Source organism: Beta vulgaris, chromosome 6 (genome assembly GCF_026745355.1).
Source record: "Beta vulgaris subsp. vulgaris cultivar EL10 chromosome 6, EL10.2, whole genome shotgun sequence".
Taxonomy (NCBI): domain Eukaryota; kingdom Viridiplantae; phylum Streptophyta; class Magnoliopsida; order Caryophyllales; family Amaranthaceae; genus Beta; species Beta vulgaris.
In genome coordinates, this window is record NC_079207.1 from 35,688,087 (window position 1) to 35,709,692 (window position 21,606).

Genomic DNA, 21,606 nt, shown 5'->3' on the forward strand with positions numbered 1-21,606 from the left:
ACTCTTGTGGTCGGTAAACACTTTACATGGGACTACATACAAATAGTGTCGCCAAATTTTAAGGGCAAACACCACAGCAGCCAACTCTAGATCATGAGTAGGGTAATTCCTTTCATGCACCTTCAACAGTCTAGAGGCGTAAGCCACAATTTTCCCTTGTTGCATAAGGAGACAACCCAAACCATGCTTCGATGCGTCACTATAAACTTCAACTCAACCCCTTTAGTAGGCAAAGTTAGAACTGGAGCAATAGTGAGGCACTTCTTCAACTCTTGGAATGCCTTTTCGCACTCTTTGGACAACAGAAACTTGCTCTACTTTCTCATCAATTTGGTTAACGGCTGGGCTATCTTTGAGAAATCCTTAACGAACCTCCGATAGTAACCAGTAAGACCTAGGAAACTTTGGATCTCATAAACATTCTTAGGACTTTCCCATTCCACAACAGCTTTAATCTTGAAAGGGTCCACCATAACACCATATTTGTTGATGACATGGCCTAAAAACGACAACTCCTTAAGCTAGAACTCACACTTGGAGAACTTCGCAAACCACTTCTGTTTCCTCAAAATATCCAAGATCAACCTCAGATGCTTCTCATGTTCTTCTTCATTCTTAGAGTACACAAGGATATCATCAATGAAAACAACCACACACGTATCCAAGAACTCATGGAAAGAGCGGTTCATCTGATTCATGAATACAACAGGAGTATTTGTAAGACCAAAGGGCATAACAATGAACTCATAATGTCTATATCTTGTACGGAATGCGGTCTTAGGGATATCTTCCTTCTTCACCGGAATCTGATGATAACCCGACCTCAAATCTATCTTAGAGAAAACTCTAGCGCCCTTCAGCTGATCAAACAGATCCTCAATGCGGGGCTAGGGATATCTATTCTTGATAGTCACCTTGTTCAGTTCACGGTAATCAATACAAAGCGGCATACTCCCATCTTTCTTCCTGACGAACATAATAGGAGCACCCAACGGTAAGACACTTGGTCTAATGAAACCCTTATCAATCGGTTCTTGCAACTAAGCCTTCAACTCTTGCAATTCAGCAGACGCCATTCTATATGGGGCCTTAGATAGAGGAGCAGTACCAGGAGTGAGGTCAATACTAAACTCGACATCTCTTTCAGGAGGGATACCTAGTAACTCATCAGGGAAGACGTCCGGATACTCACGGACAACGGGGACATCCTTTAACTTCACTTCTTGAGTCAAATCTTTGACCATACAAAGGAACACTTGTTCCCCTTTCTGACGAAGTTTCTGCATTTTGAGAGCAGACACGATCTTTACCCCTTTCTTCAACACTTCTCCACTATAGGAGATACGCTTGCCACACGGACTACGAAGAGTCACTTTTTGATCACGACAATGAATATGGGCACGATACTTAGACAACCAATCCATACCCAGAATGACATCGAACTCAGTCATGGAAAATTCCTTAAGATCAGCAGGAAGATTAATACCCAACAAGGAAATAGTCGCATCACGGTACTCGGCATGACAAGGGTAGTTCTCACCAGAAGGAAGAGATATAAGAGTTCGAAGAGGAGAACTCAAAGACAGGTTAGCTTTCTTGACAAATGAGTTAGACACAAACGACACTGTAGCACCAGAATCAAACAACACGAAAGCAGGGACAAAATTAACAAGAAAGGTACTAGTGATGACGTCGGGATGAACATCAGCGTTAAAATGAGTCATGATGTAAATTCGATTCTTCGGTGGAGCAGAACAACTAGGAGGAGCAGTAGGTCTAGCTGTAGCTCTCAGATTCTTAGGGCACTCATAAGTCTTGTGACCCACTTCCCTATAGTAGAAGCAAACAATGGTGATAAATCACAGTCTTTTCCCGGATGACTAGGCTTATCACACCTCCGACACTTAGATGGATCAAAACTCAGCCTAGAACTGGAACCTTGATATCCACCACGGAAATTTGGTTCAAACCTCGACTTCTTAGCCAAAGCAGGAGTAAAAGAAGGGACAAGCTTCCTCACAGATGCAGCCTTAGCAGTTTCTTCCTCCTTTATTGAAGCATGGACACTCAGGGCCATTTCATAAGCACCCTGGTAAGTAGTAGCTCCCGAACACAGCACAAGGGTCCTTACCCTAGGATCCATCTTCTTTATGTACCTCTTAACTCTCTCAGCTTCAGTGGGAATGATAGTACTGGCAAACTTAGACAGCTCTGTAAAGCGGTCTGTAGACTCTTGGATATTCATGTTCCCCTGAGTTAAAGATAGGAACTCATTATGTTTCTGCCAACGTAACTCATCAGGGTAAAACATCTCCTTCAACTTGGCGGAGAACTGAGTCCACCCAAATCACGCAATAGCCATACATGAAGTCTTTACCGTACCCCACCAGTTATCAGCCTCTTTCTTCAAGTAGTACTTCTCAACAGGTACCATCTCAGCAACGGGACAATTAGTTGCCATAAAGAGTTTCTCCAAATCCCTTAACCAATCTTCCAGAGCCACAGGATCAGCTGCACCATCATAAGTAGGTGGCCTACGACGGTCTGATAGCGATTTTAAACAAGTTATAAAACCTTATTCTTGCAAGTGTACAAGACTGAGTAGTAAGTGATAAATAATAGGGTATCGTATCCATAGGGAACAATTGATTAAAAATTAAATCTAATGTCTACTAATTTAATCCTAAATATAAATATAATGAATGGTTTGTGAACTAATTAAACTAATATAAAATATATAGTAAACTAAATAAACTTGACAATAACAAAAGTGAATCGGAGAACAGACAATAATACGGAATCTAGGACAGCCGAATCCACCACTAATAATATGACTAATAGATAATTAGGAATGAGAATTAATAGGTTTATCAAGTACCCTAAACTACAAGCCGAAATACTCACAAAAATTGTATTGCGATTAATTAGGTGACATAACTTATCTAACTAAAGCATAAATTATTCAACTTTTAACCACAAATCATCAAACACCATTGCATAACATTACACTTTGAACTACAAGAACAAAGTATGTAAATTTGATAACAATAAAAACTAATAAATCATTCTACAAGAATGATTATCAATCTATATTGCAAACAATGATAAACCCTATAATAATCTTAATAGTTATGCAATCATAAACCAACGTCAATTCTTAAACACAATTAAACTATCGATTCATACTAATAGGGTTTTATCTAAATTAAATCCTAGAAAAATAAATTAGCTATTCATAATTGAAGAGAATATCACCTAAATAGGAAAATTCATGGTCGAATTTTTGTTTCGGGTCTCGATTCGGCGTTGTTCCGCTCTTCAATCTGCACGAACTGCTGCATGTCTTCTGTCCAACTCCTTCGTCTGCTGCGTGCTACTCCTCCAGCCAAAAACCCTCCTCCCTGTCTTATTGCTGTTGTATTTGTGGGTCTTCAGCAAAGCCCACCTTTTTTTTCGTCTTTTGCTGCGTGAGTTTTGTTGCAGCATAATTGGGTTTAGCCCACTTTGTTCCTTGGTAAACCACCGTAGATCAAGTATTAGAACAAAGACTTTTAGCCTTAATTCAATCATTCTCAAGTATAGTCATATTGTGGACTCAAAATTAAGTGGGCTTTGTTGAATGAGATTCTTAAAAGTTCCCCACTTATGTGCATGAGATTTCATGAGCCTGTAGCAAAGGTAAGTGTGTACTTTTGTAACTTGATGTCCTTAGCTGATAATGCCACCTGCCATCAAAGCAAATAATATTAATAGTAGAGTTTGGTCATTCATAATAAGATAACATCTAAATATAACATGTAATACCCATAGGTGTAGTTATTATTATTTCAAATAAAATGCAAGAATTACTACCTATTAATATAATTTAGGGGCATAACAAATAGATATAAGGGTATAAATAATATATGTTACATGGCAGTTATCAACTTCCCTACACTTTATTTGCTAGTCCTTGAGCCAAGAAAAATATCAAAGTAACATTCAATATCACTCAATAGCAACTTGGGTCGTACCACTCCACCAACTCTCAAAGAAGAAGCCAAACTAATGAGAGTTAACAATAGGCTAAAACGATTTTGTTTTTTAAAAAAACTTAAAAGTTAGTCATAAAAAAAACATTTTTGTTAGGTTAGCAAGCTATGAACGCTATTGAACTTTTATTCTCGAGCAACCTTTGTAATAAATTTGTTTGATATCATAGGTAATCTAGGTGCTCATGTGCAAGTGTATTGACGTTCGAATACGAGGTATTTTAGTCGGACTTGATTATTATTTCAGTTGATTCCCACATACTTTTCCGTACAAGAGGCACTTAGTACCCATACATGGATCGTCTCTTTCATATGACATTACACTTGCCACCCAATGATCTCAAAGGAGTACTCGATACTTTGTTGTTTGCATTGCTTTTGAGGCTTTTTCTATGCTTTTTTTTTTTCCGATTTTCTTTTTGGTAATACGAATATTTCACTCTTTTTTTTAGTGGTTCACATTCTCACAATTTTGATAATTTGGATTACTAATCCATTAATTTTTTTTCTGAACCATGATTCTCTCTGTTTTTTAACAAAGTCAAGTAATTCTCCAGTAACCAAGAGCAGTGAAAGATCACCAAGAAAAATATAGTTACTAATTTGGTAGATTAAAGTATAAAAGTCCTTCCTTCATACCCCGCATCTAAGCCAATGAAGAAAGTGTGCTAGATTACAAATAAGCATACGCATTGTTAAGGTATATTTAATAAGTTGCAAGAGTTAAAGCCCTCACATTCATAACTTCAAAAACATTTTTTTTATGTAATAAAACGGAATTTGAGTAAAACGTTGTTAGATTAGAGCCTATTATCAATTATTCTCATTAACGAGCGGCTCATCTATGAGATGACAATGAATGGTGTATAATATACCCTCAAATATAAACTTAAAAGTTTTCCCTTAAAATTTATGAAAAATTTGGGCAACACCTTCCCATAAATGGGACAACCGACAATTATATGCCATAAAACAAACTTGTAAAGCACTAAAATTCTTCCCACAAAACAGCTATCCAGCAACCAACAACATCAAATAGCAGCAACATACACCAAACAATTCCAAAATGTCCCAAAATTTCCTCTCCTCCACACTTAGTTCTTGCATTGTCCGCATTGCAAGCAGAATAGAAAAGAGAAGAAAAATAAGAGAGGAAAGATAGAGCAACACAACCTGGTGGAGGGTGTTTGGAAGTCTGTGAATGTGCAAGCATTGTCAAATTGTGCAAGGTTGCCCACATGGACGTGCTTACTCCAAGTCCCTGATGATGCCTGCATACATGGATTATGGTCCTGCAAAACAGAACAAGTTCTAGAATAGCCAAGTGTTAGGAATTTGAAAACACAAATCTAATTACTAATAAATGAAATAAACTAAGGAAAAGTAAATAATAGAAGTAAAATAGAATACTGGGTTGCCTCCCAGTTAGCGCTAAGTTTCAGTCTTCAGCCAGACGTAGCCATATGCATCAATCAATGTAAGAAGGGTCTACCAGGTTAATGGACTCGATAAGACCGTCCTCAACATCATGAGACACAACAAGTTTCAATCGTTGTCCATTTACCATAAGAAGACGTCCATCTCGTGGGTCAGAAATCTGTATAGCACCTGAAGGAAAAACCTGCTCAACAACAAAAGGGCATCCCACCTAGAATGTAATTTGCCAGGATAAAATTTAAGCTTATAATTATAAAGCCAAACTTGCTGATTAGGTTCAAAAGTTTTTCTAGCAATATGTTTATCATGAAAGGCTTTAGTTGTGGCCTTGTACATCTTAGCATTCTCATAAGCATCATTGCGTAATTCATTTAATTCATTCAATTGAAGACGACGGTTAGAACCAGCTTGTTTCATATCAAAATTAAAAGCTTTGGTAGCCCAAAGAGCCCTATGTTCTAACTCAACGAGAAGATGACATGCTTTTCCAAAAACTAGTCTATACGGTGACATTCCTATTGGGGTCTTAAATGCAGTACGATAAGCCCAAAGTGCGTCATTTAACCTCAAAGACCAATATTTTCTATCAGGTTTAACTGTTTTCTCCAAAATAGATTTTATCTCACGATTAGACACCTCGACTTGACCACTAGTTTGAGGGTGATAAGGAGTAGCGACTTTATGTGTGACATTATACTTTTTGAGCAACGACTCAAAAGAACGATGAAGAAAATGGTTGCCCCCATCACTAATGAGTGCTCTAGGTACCCCAAAGCGATAAAATATATGATCTTTAACAAATTCCATAACTACTTTGTGATCATTAGTCCTAGTAGCTTTGGCTTCAACCCACTTAGATACGTAGTCAACATCAACTAATATGTATAAAAAGCCAAAAGAGGGTGGAAAAGGACCCATAAAATCTATACCCCATACATCAAAAATCTCAACAATCAAAATAGGGGTGAGAGGCATCATGTTACGACGAGATATAGTACCTGTTTTCTGACATTTATCACAAGCTAGACAAAATTGATGTGCATCTTTAAATAACGTGGGCCAATAAGATCCACTTTGGAGTACTTTGGCAGCTGTTCTCTTACCTCCAAAGTGTCCCCCACAAGAATAAGAATGACAAAACGATAGAATATCATGATATTGAGATTCAGGTACACATCTTCTAATTACTTGGTCTAAACAATGCTTAAACAAATAAGGATCTTCCCAATAATAATTTTTAACCTGTGAAAAGAATCGGTCTTTCTCTTGTTTTGACCATTGTGACGGTATCTGACCAGAAGCAAGATAATTAACAAAATGCACAAACCATGGAAGACGTGTATGTGAAACTGCAAACAATTGTTCATCAGGAAACTTATCATGTACATGTACAACTAAATCATTAGTATGTTCAAGAATAAGCCTAGAGAGATGATCAGCAACTGAATTTCCGGATCCCTTTTTATCTTTAATTTCAATATCAAATTCTTGTATTAGGAGAATTCACCTAATTAGTTTAGGTTTTGACTCTTTCTTAGACAATAAGTATCTTAAAGCTGCATGATCAGAATAAATTATGACTTTCGAGTATAAAAGACAGGAGCGAAACTTATCAAGTGCCAACACAATGGCTAGTAACTCTTTTTCAGTGGTTGAGTAATTTTTCTGAGCATCCGTAAGAGTTCGACTAGCATAGTAAATTACATGAGTTGCTTTATTTACCTTTTGACCAAGTACGACACTAAGAGCGTAGTCAGATGCATCACACATGATTTCAAAAGGCAAAGAAAAATTAGGGGGTTGCACTATAGGTGCTGACACAAGCAACAATTTTATCTTTTCAAAAGACTCAACACATGATTGATCGAAAATAAAGGTGATGTCTTTAGCAAGAAGATTGGTGAGAGGCTTAACAAGCTTGCTAAAATCTTTAATGAATCTCCTATAAAAACCTACATGGCCTAGAAAGGATCTAACATGCTTAACAAAAGTAGGAATAGGAAGATTAGAGATGATATCAACTTTAGCCTTATCGACTTCAATACCTTTCTTTGAAATCCTATGACCCAAAACAATACCTTCCTTAACCATAAAATGGCTCTTTTCCCAACTCAGAATAATATTTACCTCTTCACATCTCGTTAATACAGCAGTCAAGTTATCTAAAAACTCATCAAATGAAGACCCAAAAACAGAGAAATCATCCATAAACACCTCTAAAAATTTGTCAACCATATCACAAAAGATGGACATCATACATCTTTGGAAAGTAGAAGGTGCATTACATAACCCAAAAGGCATTCTTCTAAATGCAAACGTACCTGCGGGACATGTAAAAGTAGTTTTTTCTTGATCTTCAGGATAAATAGCCAATTAATTATAACCAGAATAGCCATCAAGAAAGGAATAGTAACTTTAACCAGCTAACTTTTCTAAGATCTGATCAATAAAAGGTAATGGAAAGTGATCTTTCCTAGTCACACAATTAAGCTTCCTATAATCAATACAAACTCGCCAACCTGTGGTCTCCCTAGTAGGAACAAGCTCTCCTACATTATTTTTCACAACTGTAATACCTGACTTTTTAGGAACCACTTACACAGAACTAACCCACTGACTATCAGAAATAGGGTATATGATACCAGCATCTAAAAGTTTTACGACCTCTTTCATGACTACTTCTTTCATGTGTGGGTTCAACCTTCATTGCATCTCTCTAGTAGGTTTAGCATTTTCTTCTAAAAAGATCCTATGCATACAAATAGAAGGACTAATTCCTCTTAAATCTGCTATAAACCATCCTATAACCCTCTTATGATCTGCTAAAACCTTAATCAGTGCTAATTCCTGCTCATTAGACAATTCAGATGAAATTATAACTGGTAAAGTCTCATTAGACCCTAGATATGCATACTTGAGTGTAGATAGAAGAGGTTTTAACTCAAGTTTAGGTGGAGAAACTATATATAATAGGGCTGGAGACTCAGAGAGAGGTGGTAAAGGCTCATGTCTAGACACCCAAGAAGAAGTTTCTAAAATAGAAGTGTGATGAAGAATGGAGCTCAATACCTCAGAAACATTTCCCAAGTTATATGTTTCAATGTTCTCATGTGCAATACTAGTTTCTAGAACATCTTTAGATATGAGTGCAGGTAAAGCCTCTTCAACTAACTCATTAATCAAATCAACAAAGAAACATTCAGATTCATCTTCAAATGTAGGTTGAGAAGAAGCTCTAAAAATATTCAGTTTAATTCTCATATTTAAAACAAAGACCACCATCTCCAGAGCGACAATTATAGTAGCTCAGCGGTGAAGAAAGGACGCCCAAGAATTAAAGGAATATTCTTAGAAGGGTGACTAGATTCCATATCTAATACCACAAAGTCTACAGGGAAGAAACCTTTGTCAATTTTAACTAAAACATCATCAATCCTACCTCTAGGAACTCTAACAGACCTATCTGCTAACTGTAGGTACAATTAAAGGTTGTAGCTCACCTAAGCCTAGCTGCTCATACACAGAATAAGGGATCAGATTAACACTTGAACCTAAATCTAATAGTGCTTTTTCAATTTTATGATCACCAATATGACAAGATATAGTGGGGACACCAGGATCTTTAAATTTAGGAGAAGGGTTAAACTGCAAAATAGAGCTCACTTGTTCACTTAGGACAACTTTTTTAGAACAATGCGCCTTCGATTTTCTTTTAAAAGTGCACATATCTTTAAGGAATTTAGAATAGGCAGGAATTTGTTTTATTGCATCCAAGAGAGGAAAATTAATTTTAACTTGCACTAGTAGAATAAATGCTTATTGCTGCGGTCAAAAAGTGGCATATTGCTGCGGTTTTGGGCACACAACAATTAAGGGGGCAGCAATAGGTAATAAATATATTGCTGCGGTTTAAAACGCAACAATATTTGAATATATTGCTGCGGTTTTCTCTAGAAACCGCAGCAATATTCGTATTTTATATCAGAATAGTACAACATATTGCTGTGGTTTCTACGGAAAACCGCATTAATATGCTGTATTTAATAATAAAAAACACGCATATTGCTACGGTTTCTACCTAAAACCGCATCAATAGATGCCAGGCAGGTAAAATTTTTTTTTTTTTCAAATTTCTCGATGAATAAATATTTTGTGATTATAATACCATTATAATATGTTACATATTGACAACAATCCACTGTTATAAACACTAAGAAACTTGAAAATATGAAAATCGAAAAAAAAAATCTTAAAGAACTACATCAAAATATAACACTGAAACTGTAACTATAACACTAAGAAAATGTAATTAAACAAATACAAAAAAAAAACCAGAAAAATATATTACAAAAAAAATCTAAAAAAAAATGTGGTTATCGACGAGGAGTCGTCCAAGCAGAAGACGAAGGCTATTTTCTGGATCTTGGTGATGAAGCACACAAGAATCCCCTAACGTCAATTACTTTGGTTAAAACAGAGAACATCTATGTTGAGTCATGTAGTATTTTGATGATTGTAAACAAATGATGATTATCTAACTAACATGTGTGTTTTAGATGTGCATATTACATTAACATGAAACAAGTCATCAAAGGTTGAATATATCACATCATGAAGGTTTTCCAACAAGTGAAGTTCCTAAAAGAGTTCCTATAAGGAACACAAATAGAGCGGTTCCTAGGTACATCCTATGAGGAACATTGAATATGAAGTTCTGGAGCAGTTCCTGAGTGGAAGCAGCAATATAACGTTTCAGAGTTGAAACAAGAAGTTCATGAGCAGGAACTATGAGTGCGAATTTTCTTAAAGTAACTAGCACACTGAAGTTCCAAAGGTGGAGCTATCAACATGCGGTTCTTGAGTTGGAGCAGCATGGAGCATGAAGGCAGAAAATATGAGTTTTATTTTCTAGGATTCATGTAAGTATGTGTTAACGCGAAAGGTAATGGAACAAGGTCTAAAGGAACTCGTAAGGTCAAAGGAACTCGTGGAACTAAGAGTCAAAAGTATTTAAGAGTCAATAAATCTGATGCATATTATTATCTTAATCTATAAGAATTTATTTAGAGTTTATTTCTTAATAAATCTCTACGTGGTTAAATATTTAAAAAATATGCGTTAGTTGTTTTAGGATAAGTTTTAGTTTTAAAATAAAAGATAAGTTTTAGTTTTAAAATAAAAGATAAGTTTTAAATAAAATAGGTTTCTTTAGGAATCTGATTTAATTTAATTTAATTTTATCTTTTTAGGTTTTGGAAAATAAAAAGCCTAGATTTATAATACGTATAATGAGTATTGTTAAAGAAATTATCTGTCTGTTCCTCTCTAAGGAACAGACGTGCTGGTCTATCAATCTAAGTTAAAGGAACAAGTAACAGTTAAAGGAACTAGGCGTGTAAAATATTGTGCAACGCTTAAAAGGATTTTGTTGAGTTTTTATAGGCTATATTTTAAGAAAATGATCTTATATAATACAAATCTGATATTAAAGAAAAGATCTTTTATGTAAAAGATTTTATCTTTATTCCAAAATAAAATCATTTTCGAATTTACAAGAAAATCCTTTAAATATATTATTTGATAAAAAGATTAAATTTTGATGTTATTAATTAAAATAGTTTTTAATTAAAAAATCAAATTTAAATTACAGTTTCATAAGTAAAGGCTAGATTTTAGGAAGTAGTAACGTAATTCTCTCCCACGTATAACAGTGATCATGGAGATCATGGGATGTTTAAGGAACGTGTTCCTTCGAGTAAGGAACATCATGGGATAATGGTTTAACAACTAACACATGATTAATCCCACGTTCATTCTAAAAGACTGCTATAAATATACAAGTTCAATTGAGTTTCAAATCGTCTGACAAGTGTCTTTCCATAGTGTTAGACTTAAGTCATTCCATAAGTTTGGCTTAAAGAATAGCGTTACAAAAGAATTACATTTTCTATTCCTTGTTTGAGTCAGTTCCTTTGAGTTTCAAGTTCCTACGAGTGCCATGTTCCTTTACAGTTATTCAGTTTCTATATACTGGAGTAAAACCAAATTATCAAGTGTCTGTATTTGAGTTTGGGGTTAAAGGGTTTGAGTGAACTCTTGTAATGGGAACTTGGTAAAGGGTTTGAGTGAATTCTTGTATCAAGTTCGAGTTAGGAACTTGAGTAAGTTCTTGTTGTGTATTGCGTAGACTTAGGGTGAAGTCTATCTAGGGGTGAAGGTTTGAGTAAACCTTTTGTAAAGAGTTGTGGGAACTCTTGAAAGACTTAGAGTTATCAGAGTATAGAGTGGAGATTGTGAGGAGTTGGAGTTCCGAGTGGAACTTGCGTATGTAATAGGTTGAATCATAGGAGATTTCCTATTATAGTGAGAAATTTAAATCCTGAGTAGGTCGTGGTTTTTCTTCTTGTATTGAGACAAGAAGTTTCCACGTAAAAATCTCTCTTGCACTTTCAGTTCCTTATTGCTTATTTTTAAATTCCGCATTATTTGGGCAATAAGTTCCACACTACAATTCACCCCCTCTCTTGTAGTGTTCCTAGTGAATTAACAATTGGTATCAGAGCCGGAACTCGTTGATAAGCAGGAAACCCTGCTGAGTTAAGTTCCTGCAAGAAGAAAGAACATGTACGAGAAAGGAACTCCACCCGATGTCCTTCAAAGGAACAAGTGAAGGCTGACTTTTTATACACAATTAAAAGTCACTCAAGGATTATGAACAACCCTTTGATGTAAGTATCTCTTCCTTGAGATATTCTTTATACGAATATATTACGTTGGAACTTGTTCCTTATAGTATTTCTAGTAAGATTGTTTTATTTGGCTTTGATGTTTTTATAGAAATTTAGGATAACTTTAACATTGTTTTCTAAAGATAAAATTCAGATTTCTAATTTCTTTAAAATATCAAAGAAATATATACTAGAAATAATTGAAGGAACAAGTTATATGGAACAATGCATATTTGTGTCTCTGGAACTTGGTTTCTCATCTTAAGGAAAATTCATTATGTTGGGCATGTTATATCGCGCTCGTATTATTATTCATTTGCCAAATGATAGTTTTATTATGCATCATGAATATTTAAAATATTTCTTATGTCAGTATATAATGTTCCTTGTTAGTAGTGGTAGATATGTGCGTGCATCATGAATATGGATATTTTACATTGCTCCTACTAACAAGAAAAGACCCACCATATATTTGGGTACCAAAAACCAAGAACTTGCTTATTTTACAGGTAATGTGAAAGGAACTAAGATCTCTTGATGTAGAGGTTAGTTGTTTCTAGAAAGTATTCTAGACATGAGTTCCTATTACTACAAAACTAGAAAAAGTATGTAAAAGATGAAATATATTTCTTAGGAAATTAGGTAATAATCTTTACATACTATATATCTTGGATATTATCTTCATTATCAAATTTGATTTTTGATATCTCTTATAAATACATGATTGAAGAAGGTTATGAAAGAGAAGTTGTTTTATGGTTGTTACATATATATGAATTATTTCAATCTAACTTCTCTTCAATTTTTTGTGCAAGTAAAATTATATCCTATATGTTTGTCTACGGATATAATTAATATTGGTAAAGGAACTTATGGGTGTAATAAGAGAATGATTGTCAGTTCCTCTGAAAGGAACAGACGAATTGGCACAACTAAAATGATTCAAATGAACTCTAATATAGTCATAGGAACATAGTAATTAAGCATGAATCAACAGTTAACTTATATCCACATCCTAATGGTAATAGAAGTTTAAGGATAAAATTTAGGAAGGTTTTAAGAAAAAGAATCTTAACTAAGTTAAATCATTTATATCTAAAGAGAAACCTTCTTAGATATTATTAAAAAGAATTGAAATTAAACTTTTATCTAGGAGAAGAGAAGACAATAAGAGATCATGCTTAACAATTTCCTAGAATTTAGGAAGGTGAGATATTGGATATAACACGTTCAATTGAACGTATACAAAGTGGTACATGATGTGCTTGTTCCTCAAGGAAAAGAACGTGTAAATCCATGATCCTATGATCTAATATCACATTCAATCCAAATGACTATTATATAAGAACTTGATTAAAAAGTTCTAAGTGTCCTGACTAAGTGATTAAGTGAGTTAAGTAATTAAAGTCTTAGTGCTTTTATTCTCTTATAATAGCAATTGTTCCTATTTCTACTTATTCTATTTCCACAAATTAAATGCATAAAATCAGCTTCTCAAATCAAGAAACATTGACTATTGATTTGAAGGAGCGATGGTAAACTATATTAGTGGAACTATAAATGGTACAGGAAAATCAAAATTTGGAACGATTTCAATTCTTTTGAAATCGATTTCGGTTCAAAGGAACAAAACAAAAGTTCCTTTACATATGAACTATATTTTTAAGGAACTTTATTTCATTATATGCTTTAACTATATTATCTCTTTTGACTAACCTACTAATATTAAAATGCACAAGTATTTCTTTTTGGTTCCTTTACGCGATTATATTTCTATTAGTTTATGACAACCCAAAATGAAGGAACAAACAATATTAAGTGAGGGGAACAACTCATAAGATTATAGCTCGACAATGAGTGTTCTAAGCATATGATGATAGACAAATCAACATTACTCTCGCTATATGCTTATGATGAAGGAACTGTAGCTTCAGAAACCAACGAAAATGGTTAGACTGTTTAATTAATCAAATGTTGGTAAGTTAAGTTCTTGTTTCATTGTATATATCTTTATTCTCGAGTTAATGAAGCACATTATATAGTTTTTAAAGCTCGCAAACTCTGGTTGTTTTGCAATTAAATTGCGTCATTAATAAAAGCTAGAAATGTCATACTTGAAGGGAATCAAGTAGGGAACACATACTTTGTGGATCTCAATTTGGTTCCTAACAACATGACATGACTAGTCATTATTGAGGATGATCTACTTATATCTATCAAAATGATAACATTCTAACTTCATCATGGTTGACAAACTTAGACCAAGGAACTCGATTAGGTATATCTTATATCTATTTCTAAAAGTACACATTTGTATACTATGTCTATGAAGATAGTATGTGATCTTATCTTCTTTCAAAATTTGGTTTGCATCACAAATTCTTGAAAACTTTTCATATGAATTTGCGTGACATCTTAAGTTTTTAGATTAGAATTTTGAAGGAGATTTTTCTTGTTTATAGTTATTTAAGGAACACCTGATTCTTTTCTTTAATCGCAAAGATAAGTATTCCACATAATGTGAAATCACTGCTAAAGAGACTAAAAGTATAAGTGTTCATAAATGATTATATTTAAGATCTAACCATGGAATCAAGTTCCAAACAAGTTTGATGATGTATGCAGAAACAAGGAACAAGTAAGAAAAAGCAATCAATATCACTTGCTAAATCATCAACAAAGGGATGATTAGAAGTTGATCAACAAGACACACTATGAGATCTTCAAAGGAGAAAACATTGGTATTATATTCTTAAGCATTTGATTTAAGTGTTTTGGAATTAATAGCAATAAGAATCATCTAAGGAACTTTAAAAATAGAAGGGATGAAGTAGTGTTAAAATGCACCTCTAATTGTTAAACACAAAGAGCTTATAGAAAATGATATATAATGTGTTATAAAGAGTTGACATATTTATTATGAGACTAACTTGTTTATTCCCAGTAAAAGGTTAAAGATGATTTTTTAATTTTTATGTTGAACTCACAAGTTCTTGTGGAGCTAGAGTTCTTAATATGAAATATGTCACTCTAAAAAGTAATAATAGCCAGCTATATGAACGTATGGAGAAGGACTTAAAAATGAAGATAAAGTTCAAGTTCATCAAATAAAAGTTCAACTCAATGAATATGTGTAAGGAAAGTTCCTGCCAAATTAGTAGGAACAAACAATTCCAACAATCGAGTTTCTTAATTCTAACTGGAACATAAGAAGTATTCCTATGGCTCATTCACAGACATAGGAAAAGAAACTCTATACAGGTTAGTTGTTGAGAGGAACAACTAAACAAAGGTATTGATTTTGAGGAAACTTTTATAGCTAGGTCATGAAATTATGAATATTCTTTTGTTGCCTACATGGGATTTAGGTCGTTCCAAATAGATTTTCAATGTGTTCAAAAGAATTTTTTTCTGAAAATCTACAAGGAACAACATCAAGTTTCTTCTTGAAAAATGATTTCAAAATTAACAATAATTTCTGTTTTCAAGAGGAATTGACTTAGTAGTTGTACATCGTAATATGGATAATATGCTTGGTACACTAACTATTTTATGCAAGAGTTTTTGCTAACCTTATACGCAAATGAGTACACGAGCATGATAAGGGAACTCAACTACTCTCTTGGAGCATAATGATATTATGACAAAAACATATCAAGGAACTTATGAAGAACGATGAGTATGAGTCAAGTTGGAATGGAAGTGTCCATCAGATGTGAAGACATCAAAATGATGGAACTAACAGTTCGGGAATTCAAAAGTAAGTCATCAAAATCAGTCCAGTACTTGAGGTAATTTTATATTATATTCATGGTGAAATATGACTTAAGTTATGATGTTCCTATTCACTTTAATATATTACATTGTTAAAATTTATTAATCTGAATGCATAATTCTTATAAGTCTTTCTTTAAAATTATGTGAATATAGGTTCTTTATAATTTCACCTTTCATGGACAGTTTAGAGGAACAAGACTTAATGAAGTATGACTTGAGTATAAACATTTTCTTTTCCAAAAATTTTGTCGAATTGAGTTCTTACACACACTAAAATTGAAGTGATTATATGCACACTATCATAAATATGTTACACTTAATATTTGTGTCGTAAAGGCATATTCCCTTGCCTAAGAGTGTTAGAGGTCTCATAATAGAACTGTGGATGCTGTCAAACATGAAAGTCCTAAGTTGCCAAAGATACAATGAAAGAAACCTTGTTGGAACAAGACGGTAAATTCCCTTAATATATTTCATTTCATTTAACTTTTAGAGGAACAAACTATTCTTAGCCATCTATTAACAATTCACACCATATTTCTTCAAATGCCCTTTGATTAATTAATTTATCATTCCATTCATATCGTGTCACTTCAAATATCCTAATTTCCATGTGCTCTAAATTAAAATTCATGACTTTTTATGGTTCAATGATACATAAAGAGTGATAATGGTAAATATATTTTGAGGGGGAAGTTAAGGAAGAAGTGAGAAGCAAGTATTATATGGTTTATCAATTGATGCTCAGAAAGACATATCATTAGATGGAACTACTCATATAATAAGTTCCTAATGATGAAGGAATGGTAAGGAACTCAGGGGGAATAAGGAAGGAATCGATATATATGTTTTCATTCTTGGTGGTGGATTTCAAGTATGTGTGAGTAAGCAATTACTTCTTTAAGGCTGGTAAATGGACATTCTAGGAAAAGTGCAACAACTTGTAGTGACACCCTTGTTTAAAAAAAAAAAATTGAAAAAAAGAAACCAAAAAGAAGGGTAAACAAGGGTGATCAAATCTTTATTATTTCCTAGAAGTCAATATGTCATATATATGGTTGTGAAGATGCTTACTCATCAATTTCATGAGAAGAGGAACATGAGCGGAAAAAATGGAAGAACTTGACTATAAAGATGAATTCGTTCAAGTTTCTTCACTCAATGAGTTCCTCATGGCTGATTAGTTAAGTAAAGTGAACTTGATAGATATATATCAAGGTGAATGTGTGTGGGGTTTGACAAAGATTTCAATAGTGTGAGGTGAAGTGATTAACTCTAATGATTGTTGAGAACCTCTTATTATAAGACTAAACCATAGAGCACACAATATATCTCGAGTTCTTTTTACTCAAAAATTTCCACAAACTTCTTTCATATTTCTTTGAGCCGGATATTACGATGTCCTATCTCTTAATCCATTCTTGACTTTCAAAATTGATTTTTGCTTGACTTTTATTTTCTTACTTGTCAAGTTCCTTCGATGGTTTTTGAAGTTGGGTCTTTGGATTGTGAGTTGGAAATTTGTATAGCACATGCATCCTAAGTTTGAAAACTGAGATTCTTGAGGCTTTTAGGACTAACAAGTGTTTAACCATGATGGTAAGTGTAGCATATAAAATTATGTGTATATGATTTACTAAAATAAATGTGTGTAAGATGATCCTTTTCGATAATGCCAAAAAGGGGGAAGAATATGTATGATGCTTATGGTCAAATATAGTTAAGTCTATATCCTTCTATGATGAATGTTCTTTGTATATGATGTTTATTTATGTTGATTTTCCTTCATATACATGCATGACTTGTTCATTATGGGGAATTAAAGTACATCGTTTATTGCTTAATTTGTGATAAGCATCATTTGTTTGTCATCATCAAAAAGGGGGAAATTGTTGAGTCATGTAGTATTTTGATGATTGTAAACAAATGATGATTATCTAACTAACATGTGTTTTAGATGTGCATATTACATTAACATGAAACAAGTCATCAAAGGTTAATATATCACATCATGAAGGTTTCCAACAAGTGAAGTTCCTAAAAGAGTTCCTATAAGGAACACAAATAGAGCGTTCCTAGGTACATCCTATGAGGAACATTGAATATGAAGTTCTGGAGCAGTTCCTGAGTGGAAGCAGCAATATAACGTTTCAGAGTTGAAACAAGAAGTTCCTGAGCAGGAACTATGAGTGCGAAGTTTCTTAAAGGAACTAGCACACTGAAGTTCCAAAGGTGGAGCTATCAACATGCGGTTCTTGAGTTGGAGCAGCATGGAGCATGAAGGCAGAAAATATGATTTATTTTCTAGGATTCATGTAAGTATGTGAAACTGAAAGGTAATGGAACAAGGTCTAAAGGAACTCGTAAGGTCAAAGGAACTCGTGGAACTTAGAGTCAAAAGTATTTAAGAGTCAATAAATCTGATGCATATTATTATCTTAATCTATAAGAATTTATTTAGAGTTTATTTCTTAATAAATCTCTACGTGGTTAAATATTTATAAATAATATGCGTTAGTTGTTTTAGGATAAGTTTTAGTTTTAAAATAAAAGATAAGTTTTAGTTTTAAATAAAAGAAATTTTAATAAAATGGTTTCTTTAGGAATCTGATTTTAATTTAATTTAATTTTATCTTTTTAGTTTTTGGAAAATAAAAAGCTAGATTTATAATACGTATATGAGTATTGTTAAAAAATTTCTGTCTGTTCCTCTCTAAGGAACAGACGTGTCTCTATCAATCTAAGTTAAAGGAACAAAGTAGCAGTTAAAGGAACTAGGCGTGTAAAATATTGTGCAACACTTAAAAGGATTTTGTTGAGTTTTTATAGCCTATATTTTAGGAAAACGATTTTATATAAAACAAATCTGATATTAAAGAAAAGATCTTTTATGTAAAAGATTTTATCTTTATTCCAAAATAAAATCATTTTCGAATTTAAAGAAAATCTTTAAATATATTATTTGATAAAAAGATTAAATTTTGATGTTATTAATTAAAATAGTTTTTAATTAAAAATCAAATTTAAATTACGGTTGCATAAGTAAAGGCTAGATTTTAGGAAGCAGTAACGTAATTCTCTCCCACGTTTAATGTTTAAGGAACGTGTTCCTTCGAGTAAGGAACATCATGGGATAATGGTTTAACCACTAACACATGATTAATCCCACGTTCATTCTAAAAGACTGCTATAAATATACAAGTTCAATTGAGTTTCAAATCGTCTGACAAGTGTCTTTCCATAGTGTTAGACTTATGTCATTCCATAAGTTTGGCTTAAGGAATAGCGTTACAAAAGAATTATATTTTCTATTCCTTGTTTGAGTCAGTTCCTTTGAGTTTCAAGTTCCTACGAGTGCCATGTTCCTTTACAGTTATTCAGTTTCAATATACTAGAGTTAAACCAAATTATCAACCGTCTGTATTTGAGTTTGGGGTTAAAGGGTTTGAGTGAACTCTTGTAATGAGAACTTGGTAAAAGGTTTGAGTGAATTCTTGTATCAAGTTCGAGTTAGGAACTTGAGTAAGTTCGAGTTAGGAACTTGAGTAAGTTCTTGTTGTGTATGCGTAGACTTAGGGTTAAGTCTATCTAGGGGTGAATGGTTTGAGTAAACCTTTTGTAAAGAGTTGTGGGAACTCTTGAAAGACTTAGAGTTATTCCAGAGTATAGAGTGGAGATTGTGAGAGAGTTGGAGTTCCGAGTGGAACTTGCGTATGTAATAGGTTGAATCATAGGAGATTTCCTATTATAGTGAAGAATTTAAATCCTGAGTAAGTCATGGTTTTTCTTCTTGTATTGAGACAAGAAGTTTCCACGTAAAAATCTCTCTTGCACTTTCAGTTCCTTATTGCTTATGTTTTAAATTCCGCATTATTTGGGCAATAATTTCCACACTACAATTCACCCCCCCTCTTGTAGTGTTCCTAGTGAAATAACAATCTACGCCGACAAACCTTCTCCTACCGACAAGTCATCAGGTAAACTGATAATTCCCCAGCTTTTGCACCTCACATATTTTCGAACACACAACATAAATACTTAAGAACATCACCAAACTGATCGAGAAAAAAAAATCACCAAACTGATCTAAAAATCGACACTAAAAATTAAATAATCGAAAAAACTACAGAAAAACGAAAAAGAAGTTAGATCTAAAAAAGAAACAAAAAAAATCGGCATTTGTTGTTGCGAAGAAGATGACCGACGAGGTTAGTGAGGGTTTGACAGCGAAGAAGACGACCGCGAACGAGGACCGACGACCACTGAACTCGATAACATGGTCGAACTCGCGAACTCGTGATACTTCGGCTGCAATGGCCTGAAATCGCGATTTTTCTTCTTCTATACTCAACAAGCAACAACAACGATTTTTCCCGCGGTTTGTCGTGGTTTTTCCGGGTGAAAACAAGGAGGGAAAAGAAAGAGGAAGACCGGCTGAGAGGAAAAGACACCGGCGAAGGTCAGAGGAAGATAGACCGGCGAATGTTAGGCGAAGGTTAGAGGAAGAAACACCGGCAAAGCTAAGGTTAGACGAAGGTTAGAGGAAGAGAGAGAGAGAAGATGAGGGAAGGCGTTCAAAATGACGAGAGGAAGAGAGAGAATTTGAGGAGAGGGAGGCGTTTAGAATGAGAGAGCAGGAGAGAGAGTAAGCGGAGGGAACCCTAATTTAACAAGGAAATCTTAGATGGTCCTTTTTATTTATTAATTTTAAAAGCCTATTGCTGTGGTTTTTTTGTAGGAACAGCAAGAATAGGTTCATATAATATTTTTTTATATTATTTTAATATATTGCTGCGGTTTTGTCAGAAACCGCAGCAATATGTTTAGTCAAATAGTCAAAAAGTTTCAAAAATTTTCGTTGAAACCATATTGCTGCGGTTTTCGGTCGAAACCGCAGCAATATGGTTCTTTTATATTTTTCTTTTTTTATATAAGTGATATATTGCTGCGTATGAGTAAAACCACATCAATATTACCGCAGCAAATAGCAATTATTCTACTAGTGTTGTTTGAAAGTCTCTAAAATATCTTCTTTTTGCTTGTTCTTACCGTAAGGTGAAGGTGCATCTAAAGCTTAAGGATAAGAAACTCTAGGTTCGTAAGGAATAAAATGTAAAGATTTAGACACGGTAGGGGGAAAGGGAGTTATCATTTCCTTTTTCAGTTTCACTTTCCTTAGTTTCCAGATCATTAGATTTATCATGCTTCTCCTTTTCCTCTACTAGGTTATCTACCTCTCTGCCATTTCTAAGGGTCATGACAGCCTTAACATGTTCGTAATTATGGTTCTTAGGATTTTCAACTGAATTACTAGGTAACTTGCCATCGTCTCTTTTACTCATTGTATTAGCTAGTTGACCTATTTGCGTTTCAAGTTTAGCTATAGACTGTGTATGAGAATCAACTATATGCATCTTATTTTCCAAAGCTTGAATAGAAGAAGTAATAGTACCTAATGTAGAAGTTACATTCCCTAATTAAGACATGATTTTTTGATATTCAGAATTGGGAGCAGGTTCTGTAGTAGGTTGTGCAGTAGCTACAGTAGGTGTGACATACCTTTGAGCTTGAAAACCAGGAGGAATGTTACTCATACCAGGTTGACTTACTTGATTAGCTCGCTGCCCTTGTTG

The 21,606-nt window shown here is 33.9% G+C and overlaps 1 protein-coding gene and 1 pseudogene across 1 annotated transcript; both read right to left on the minus strand.

Moving 5' to 3' along the window:
- Window positions 1-1,040: 1,040 nt before the first annotated feature.
- LOC125498684 (uncharacterized) lies at window positions 1,041-5,271 on the minus strand. The gene is made up of 4 exons (XM_048646940.1): window positions 5,205-5,271; window positions 2,378-2,544; window positions 1,896-2,332; window positions 1,041-1,830 (listed from the first exon to the last, which is right to left on the minus strand). Exons 1-4 carry the CDS (start codon window positions 5,269-5,271, stop codon window positions 1,041-1,043), a joined length of 1,461 nt encoding a protein of 486 aa, XP_048502897.1.
- A 214-nt stretch (window positions 5,272-5,485) lies between these two features.
- LOC104887193 (uncharacterized) lies at window positions 5,486-21,315 on the minus strand (annotated as a pseudogene).
- Window positions 21,316-21,606: the final 291 nt, after the last annotated feature.